Below are 9346 nucleotides of genomic sequence, written 5' to 3'. Positions count from 1 at the left end.
CAAAAATTACTGCTTCACAATATCATCATGTGATAATAAATCCTTGAAATCCTTGAAATCCTTTCATGTATAAACTTACTTGTGAAGACAACGCAGCACACAGCACACAGTTAGAATAAACAGTTACAGAAAAACAACATTACGATTGCTGTACATATATATTATATATGTGTAGGAAGTAATATTGTAGAGATAAAGAAACAGCATGAATGACGTACAATACAAATGTGTGTTTGCTCTCTTAAATATGCTCTATTATAGACCATAAAAATCACATATGTTATTAATTTATGTAGTTAAATCTATAATCAGACTGTTGACCCTATCACTATCCCTTAACCTGTCCTTAACCTTAATCATATTCCACATCAATAGCAGTAACAATATTCTGCAATATAATATAAAGACAGTAATTTTTTTGATATATAATAGTTACTGACATCTAATACAAAGAGAGATTGAGTATACATAGTAGTTTTCACATTCATGTTTAACAACATTTAAATGTACAACATGCAATTACTAGTTCTGTAGTTAAATTCTTACATTATAAACTCCATAAATCAAATCTTCTAATAATCAGACATAGGACCATGACTCAGTCAGTTGTTTGTCTGTTGTGTGATCTTACACAGTGACAGTGAAGAATTAAAAACCTTAAATCCAGCATAGAGGGGTTCAGTGAATGTGGTGTTGAATGTGTGTAAGTGTGTGAGTGTGTGTGTGTCAGAGACGCTGTAGAAGGACAGAGTGCCAGCCGGCCAGTCCAGATACACTCCTACTCTTTTAGAGGGTGAAGGGGCAGGGATGTTGTGGCTCTTATTGTTGTGCCAGAAAACAAATCCATCAATAGTGCAGAAGAGACACCAGGACTTGTCATTGTATCCAAACTTTCCAACAGTCACTTCCTTCCTGTCAATTGTTTTATAGGCCACTGCTACACGAGCCCAGCCAGTCCGCTCAACCTCCCAGTAATGACGTCCAGTCAGACTCTCTCGACACAGAACCTGAGGAATATATTTAAATCTGTCTGGATGATCAGGATATGGCTGGTGTTCATCCACATATTTCACCTCTCTATTCACAGACAGGATGAGTTGAGTGCTTGCTGTGTTTGGATCCAGTGTGAGATCACAGAAATCTAAACCCAGAGAGACATAAACAGCTGTATAATTTTGTTTGTGTTCATAAAATGTGCAAGAGTGTGCCGGACAGAAACCTACATTTTTGCAGTCCTGGTTGGATCCTGAAAGGCTCCCCATGTTCAAAACTAAAATGACACACAAACATACAGCATAAAGTAACTGGAATAGTTATTCACATACAGTCCTTAAATGTAATGATCCCAGTTAATTTGTATATCATTTTTTTTTCAATAAATATTGTTACAAGGCAGTTTACAGAGCTGTTTGTCTCAGTGTTTTAATATATTCAGTCCATAGTGAACAGGTTTACAGGAAATATGAGTTACAACTTTTTTCCGATAGTGTACTTTAGACATTGAACTAAATATAACTTTTCAACTTCATGTGAACTAACTCTGATTAGAGTATTAGTAGACTGTTAGGTTAGGGCTGGTGTTAACAGAATAAACTGACATGTACTTGCAAAGTTACTTATAGTCAGTGGATTGTCTGTTGGGGAACAGCAGATATTAAGCAGACGGTCTACTAATACTCTAATGATTGTTAGCTGACAAACTTGCAATTTTACTCTTAGTCTACAGAATGTCTGAAATGGATAGATAAATTATTTGAGGATATGGATTTAATTAGTACATTGAGAAATGTGAAGTGTGGGCTTTTGCTGCACACAGTATTTCTAAACTTGTACCCCACATACTTGAGTATCTTTAGTGAGCAGTTTTGATCCTTCAGTTTGTCAGAGAGAAGCTGGACTCCTGATTGTCCTGGGTGATTGTAGCTCAGATCCAGCTCTCTCAGGTGTGAAGGGTTTGAGCTCAGAGCTGAAGACAGATAACGACAGCCTTCCTCTGTCACCATACAGCCAGACAACCTACGAACACACATCAACAGATTACACCATCTGTGAAGCCCTTGACTCTCAAATACCTGAGGAATCATTGTTGATCTCAGTTTTTAAACCAGTATGCATGTCTTTACTGGATTTCTCGTCTTATAAAACAATATGCAGAAATACTCTGAAGTGACAAGAAAGATCATGTAACAATCAATCAAATATTGAAGTTGTGCTTAACTTTGGTCACAAAAAGTAATATAGTTTGCAGACATATTATATTAGTTGAATCTATAGACATTGCAGAAAGATTATTTTTATTTTTTTAATCGGACATCATCAAGTCTTTAGGCAAACCTCCCAAACCTGACACCATCTCCCTCGTAAGCTTGATTATAAAGAATTAACTGGGCAGAAAGAGGGAAAGTGTTGGGTGACAATTGATCTTAACCCTTTAGGCACCAGAGGTTTTTTCCTAAAACGTTTGATTTTGACATCTTAATTTTAAAAGGCTATATCTTAAAATGTATAAAAGATAGAGACTTTCTGTCAATTATAAAAATATTAAGGATGACCCAATGTTTATGTAGTGATTTTATTTTCCCATCTAATTTGCATATTTGAACGTCATATGGGGGTGGTCATCTTGAATTATAGAATTTTCATGAAAAGTCACGTTTAAATAATAAAATTTATTTTCTCCAAAAAATGTCCCTCACCTTCTGTGTGCTATATTGCACAATACTGAATGCTCAGGTAAATAGTAAGTAGTAAACAAACTGTGTAAATCATTATCAACACGGACTGATTTACTGTGTGACACACAAAGGACGGTTTGGTGAACGGTCATCTCTGCACGTTTTGTTTGTTTTGTTCTGTATAATGCGTTTATGCCTTGATGTAAGTACATCTGCATATGTATGTCTAAGTATCTTATTGATGTCCCGTGATTGTTTTGCGTTTACCATCGGCGACTTTTGAGCGCCGTAGCGGCCGTAATTTCCCTCGAGAGAAATACGCTAATCTGTATTAGCATCAGCTGTATTATTATTCTGCGTCAGACTTGTGTTTACATTAATATCGCATCATTGCACAACTATGCCATGTTTATTTGCATATATTAGGCTGCTGTTAATGTTAAAGATGCAGACTTGAGTGTTTAATCAGTGTTTATTTGCATATGTTTGATTATCATGTTAGTGTGTAAATGATTATCAGAATATGGTTGTAATTCTATTTCTTTATTATTCTTTTAGACCATTAATACAGATGTCAGTGCCAAAGAATGACTAGTGCAGATGACAACCCAAAGACTGTTAAATAAAAAGCATCTTTGTGAAGAATCTCTTCTTCAACCCTGATTCTCTTACCGGAATCCTGTCCATATTTGGCCGCCTCAGCCAGTGTAATATAGAGTTGTACCGTGCCTCCGTTACACCGTGTCACATCGCCTCTGCTTCTGCTATGAGCAGCACGGCCAGATCTGCCTCGAGTGTGCACAGCTCTGACTACTGTCAGTGTCATTGCGACTCCCCACCTTGCATCCTAACTGTCCTATCAATACTTCGACCTCGTCTAACATACCCAGTGGCATTAGACAAAGTCTCCACTACAATACTGTCGCCGCGATTGCGGAGAGGTTCGGTCAGAAGACAAATATAAATGTCTAGCACGGTAAAAATCTCCCGCCTCGTCCCCGCAACAATAAACACGCCTGCTAATTTCGCAATAAACACTCTGACCCCGGCAAACATTGTTCACACCTCTGACATTTGGCAAAGGACCATTGGGCAAAGGATTCACCGTTTGTGCTTGGTGTAGGGCTATACTTTCACTTTCAGTATCCCCGTCATCTTCTGAATGCAGATATTCCCCTTCAGAATCAGTGTGCGTGAATAGAAGTCCCAACAAATCATTGTGGCTTCATTGAAGCTTTATTGATGCCATAAGATAATAATAATAATAATGCTAATAATAATAATCTTATGCCAATACTTGCTGATGTTGACAATATTGGTCAGATAAAATGGCTCACTCTCACACTAGCTCCGTTTTTTTTTTTCGCACTGATTCAATGCGCTCTAGCTCGAAGATATTGTTTAGGACCATGACGTTTTTTTGAGTCAGAGATGAAGTATTATATGTCTTCTATCTGGTGCGGGGGAGGTTGCATGAAATTTGACACCCTATTTGACAAAATCGGCCATTTTATTCAGTGCCGCATCTTGTTGAGTAAACTCGACCATGGCGCCAAGAGGGTTAAAGACCTGCTGCCTTGAGAAATCTTGAGAATTTATGGATGTGTGATGTTCTAAAGACCTCAGTATCTCCAGTTTACAGTTTTGGCTCTTCAGCCCATCAGAGAGCAGCTTCACTCCTGAATCTTGCAAGTCATTGTTATTCAGGTCCAGCTCTCTAAGGACAGAGTTTGACGATTGTAGAGCGGATGACACAATCTTACAATGTTCATCGGTGAGATTACAGCCAGTAAGACTGAAACACAACAAAAAATATTTAAATTCTTAACCTCATTCATTTTTTATTTAATTGCTGTTAAACAGATCAGAACATTCTAAAAATTGTAAGACATGGGATAAACACTCACAGAGCTTTTCTGCAGTTGATCACAGCTGATATCAGTCTTCTTCTACCTTCATCTGATGTATTGTATTTCTTGAGATCCAGCTCATCCAGCACCTCCCCTGACATCTGAAGCATGTAGGTGATTGCTGAGCACTGAGATGGAGAGAGTTTCTTCTCTGAGTGTTTGTCTGATTTCATAAACTCCTGAATCTCTCTGGACAGAGTCTGATCCTTCACTTCCAGCAGACAGAGGAACAGATTGATGGATCTTTCAGTGGAGACTGCTTTTCCATCTTTGATCTTCTCTTTAATGTAAAGTGTGGTTTTACTGATGCTCTCTGAGCTGTTTTCTGTGTGTGTCAGCAGATCCCCTAAGAGTCTCTGATTGGACTCTAGTGAGATGCCCAGCAAGAACCGCAGGAACAGGTCCAGGTGTCCATTTTTACTTTCTAAGGCTTTATCTACTGCACCATTATGCAATTTGTGCATTAAATCAAAAACCTTCAGGGCTTTCATTGTGCAGCTTAAATAGCAATAAAACACATAGAAAGCAGCAAAAAACTCTTGAACGCTCAGATGAATGAAGCAATAAACTTTCCTCTGATGAATCACCAATTCTTCCTTAAATATCTCAGTGCAAATCTCAGAAAACCCTGATGCGTCAGTGATGTCTATGCCGCTTTCAATCAGGTCCTCCTCATAGAACATCACATTGCCCTTCATCAGCTGATTGAAAGCCACTTCAGCAAGTTTTACAATCACTTCTCTGAAGGACTTTAGGAGTTTCTCTGGAACTCTTTCATCAGACTTTCTCTTGATCTGAATCAGCAGAAAGTGGATATACATTTCAGTTAGAGTTTGAGGGATTTCTGCACTGAGATCTTGTTTCAGGATGTTTTGAAGCACAGTGGATAAGATCCAGCAGAATACGGGGATGTGGCACATGATGTGGAGGCTTCTTGCTCTTCTGATATGTAAGATGATTATTCTGGCTTGATCCTGGTCACTGATTCTCTTCCTGAAATATTCCTCTTTTTGAGGGTCATTAAATCCCTGAATTTCTGTCACACGGTTAATGTATTTGGAGGGGATCTGATCGGCTGCTGCTGGTCTGGAGGTGATCCAGATGAGAGCAGAGGGAAGCAGATCTCCTCTGATGAGGTTTGACATCAACACACCCACTGATGAAGATTCATTCACATCACAAACTTTCTCATCATCTGAGAACATCAGCGTGATTCTGCTTTCATCCAGACCATCTAGGATGAACACAACTTTACACTCCTCGTAAATCTTTGAGTCCAAATCTTGAAGCTCAGGATGAAAGTCCAGCAGAAATCTGTGAAGACTGTACTGATGATCTAAAATCAAATTCAGTTCTCGAAATGGAAACACAAACATGAAATCTACATCCTGATTATCTTTTCCCTCAGCCCAGTCCAGAATGAACTTCTGCACAGAGACAGTTTTTCCAATTCCAGCGATGCCTTTAGTAAGAACAGTCTTGATTTTATCTTTCTCTTCACATCCTGGTTCAGGTAATGGTTTAAAGATGTCATTACAGCTGATTGGATTGTGTTGTGTTCTGGGTGTTTTCTCCATCTGTAAAACCTCATGTTCTTCATTCACTCCTTCTCTCTCTCCTTCTATGATGTAGAGCTGTGTGAAGATCCTGTTCAAAAGGGTTTCATTTCCTTGTAGTTTGTTTCCCTCAAATAAGTGTTCATATTTCTTCTTCATGCTGGTTTTGTGTTCTTTGACGCTCTGCAGGACTGCTTCAGGTCTTTCCTGTCTGATGTTAGTCTGATTGTGGGATGCAAATCTATCATTCTTCTCCAGACTGCTGAAATTAAAAGAAAGAACAGCCAAAATGGAAATTACAGTAATTATGATGGCTGTTGAAGATTATCAGAAACATATCAATGGGGATAGTATATGTTGAATATTTTGGAGAACATTTAGTGTCCATTATGGTTTCTTAAATGAAACTGCAGTAAATCATTAGCTAAATATACTGACTCTGGGGCAGAGGTCCCTTTTCCATCACTGAATGAAGGGTGTAAAGGCATGGAATGTGTACTATTCACAGACACAGTGCTGCCGGGTCCTGCAGATTCTGAGCTCAGTCTCTTCTTTCTGCTGATAGTGACAAAAGACAAAAAAGTATCCATAGTACATATAAACATAAACACACACACGCACACACACAGAGAGACACACAATGTATTATTGTATTTTAAGATACAAATTTGCACTATTTCATAAAGAGATAAGCATTGTCCTTTAATGATTTTTCCCCTTTTATTTAACATTCAGTATTCAGTACATTCAGTTTATTGGACACAGCATTGACAGACATCAGCCAATGCAAACAATCCCAAGATTAAAGTTTGTATAGTGCTGTTTATATGTATAGTGCCTAATCAAATTAAACTTATGATCTTGTCATTGTGAGAGCTGTGCTCTACTGTCTGAGTTACAGAGATATAAATTAAATCACATTCATGAAAAGATGCAAAAGTGCTGATGGTATACCTGGAGTCACTGGAGGTTTCTTCATTCTCTGTTTTCTCATGGAAACTCATTTTGGAAGCACTTTCCTCCAATTCTAATTTCATATATATAAATGTCACATTTTAATTAAATAATCTCACAACAGATGTAAGCACTTCTGTATTGCTCCTTTAAAGTAACGAGATTAAATGAGGTAAACATATCCCTCACTGATTTAAAAATTCATTATAAAAGATAAAGTTAAAAAGAAAAAGTTAAATAGACAGATACACCGTTAAAACCAGACTATTTTCAGTATCTTTGGATATTCACCTGTTTAGCAAAATGTGCAGTTTTGTGTAGTACAAATGATAATGTTCTGCACAATGAGTTTTTACTCAGATCAACTCAATTTAGTGCATTCTGGGACTGCACAAGTAAAATAACTAAAAGAAATCACATAGCTCCTGATAAACTCAAACTCAAAGGTAACTTAAGATCAGCTTGTGTGAGGAACTGTCATACATCATTTGTAGTGTGTATTCACAGAAAATACAGTATTGTTCAAAATAATAGCAGTACAATGTGACTAACCAGAATAATCAAGGTTTTTAGTATATTTTTTATTGCCATGTGGCAAACAAGTTGCCAGTAGGTTCAGTAGATTGTCAGAAAACAAACAAGACCCAGCATTCATGATATGCACACTCTTAAGGCTGTGCAATTGGGCAATTAGTTGAAAGGGGTGTGTTCAAAAAAATAGCAGTGTCTACCTTTGACTGTACAAACTCAAAACTATTTTGTACAAACATTTTTTTTTCTGGGATTTAGCAATCCTGTGAATCACTAAACTAATATTTAGTTGTATGACCACAGTTTTTTAAAACTGCTTGACATCTGTGTGGCATGGAGTCAACCAACTTGTGGCACCTCTCAGCTGTTATTCCACTCCATGATTCTTTAACAACATTCCATAATTCATTCACATTTCTTGGTTTTGCTTCAGAAACAGCATTTTTGATATCACCCCACAAGTTCTCAATTGGATTAAGGTCTGGAGATGGGGCTGGCCACTCCATAACATTAATTTTGTTGGTTTGGAACCAAGACTTTGCCCGTTTACTAGTGTGTTTTGGGTCATTGTCTTGTTGAAACAACCATTTCAAGGGCATGTCCTCTTCAGCATAGGGCAACATGACCTCTTCAAGTATTTTAACATATGCAAACTGATCCATGATCCCTGGTATGCGATAAATAGGCCCAACACCATAGTAGGAGAAACATGCCCATATCATGATGCTTGCACCTCCATGCTTCACTGTCTTCACTGTGTACTGTGGCTTGAATTCAGAGTTTGGGGGTCGTCTCACAAACTGCCTGTGGCCCTTGCACCCAAAAAGAACAATTTTACTCTCATCAGTCCACAAAATGTTCCTCCATTTCTCTTTAGGCCAGTTGATGTGTTCTTTGGCAAATTGTAACCTCTTTTGCACATGCCTTTTTTTAACAGAGGGACTTTGCGGGGGATTCTTGAAAATAGATTAGCTTCACACAGACGTCTTCTAACTGTCACAGTACTTACAGGTAACTCCAGACTGTCTTTGATCATCCTGGAGGTGATCATTGGCTGAGCCTTTGCCATTCTGGTTATTCTTCTATCCATTTTGATGGTTGTCTTCCGTTTTCTTCCACGTCTCTCTGGTTTTGCTCTCCATTTTAAGGCACTGGAGATCATTTTAGCTGAACAGCCTATCATTTTTTGCACCTCTTTATAGGTTTTCCCCTCTCTAATCAACTTTTTAATCAAAGTACGCTGTTCTTCTGAACAATGTCTTGAACGACCCATTTTCCTCAGCTTTCAAATGCATGTTCAACAAGTGTTGGCTTCATCCTTAAATAGGGGCCACCTGATTCACACCTGTTTCTTCACAAAATTGATGACCTCAGTGATTGAATGCCACACTGCTATTTTTTTGAACACACCCCTTTCAACTAATTCAACTAATTGCCCAATTGCACAGCCTTAAGAGCGTGCATATCATGAATGCCGGGTCTAATTTGTTTTCTGAGAATCTACTGAACCTACTGGTAACTTGTTTGCCACGTAGCAATAAAAAAATATACGAAAAACCTTGATTATTCTGGTTAGTCACATTGTACTGCTATTATTTTGAACAATACTGTATGTAATCATTTATAAATACTAGCTAAATTTTTTCTCCATTCCTCACTGTTCATTCAGCTTTTAATGTTTGTGACGGTACAATTATGGATATTTACCTGCAGTAGATAA

General features: G+C 37.9%; 1 protein-coding gene across 1 annotated transcript; it reads right to left on the bottom strand.

Annotated features, from left to right (window-relative positions):
• Positions 1-526: 526 nt before the first annotated feature.
• Positions 527-6344, bottom strand: LOC128013793 (NLR family CARD domain-containing protein 3-like). Its single transcript, XM_052596970.1, has 5 exons — positions 4583-6344; positions 4297-4470; positions 1843-2016; positions 1224-1270; positions 527-1141 (listed from the first exon to the last, which is right to left on the bottom strand). The coding sequence occupies exons 1-5, from the start codon at positions 6298-6300 to the stop codon at positions 603-605; spliced, it is 2652 nt and encodes an 883-aa protein (XP_052452930.1). The 5' UTR covers positions 6301-6344; the 3' UTR covers positions 527-602.
• Between the last annotated feature and the right edge of the window lie 3002 nt (positions 6345-9346).

The sequence above is a fragment of the Carassius gibelio genome, chromosome B25, assembly GCF_023724105.1.
Source record: "Carassius gibelio isolate Cgi1373 ecotype wild population from Czech Republic chromosome B25, carGib1.2-hapl.c, whole genome shotgun sequence".
NCBI lineage: Eukaryota > Metazoa > Chordata > Actinopteri > Cypriniformes > Cyprinidae > Carassius > Carassius gibelio.
This window is presented reverse-complemented; position numbering and strand designations above follow the sequence as displayed.

Bases quoted from the DNA above. Each gene is read 5' to 3' on its own strand.
- LOC128013793 (XM_052596970.1), bottom strand. From the start codon at position 6,300: ATGAAGAAGAAATATGAACACTTATTTGAGGGAAACAAACTACAAGGA. The intron at 1,271-1,842 runs GTATGTGGGGTA...GTGTCATTTTAG, and splicing joins TGCTCACTAAAGATACTCAA to TTTTGAACATGGGGAGCCTT. The intron at 1,142-1,223 runs GTAGGTTTCTGT...CTCTGGGTTTAG, and splicing joins CCAACCAGGACTGCAAAAAT to ATTTCTGTGATCTCACACTG.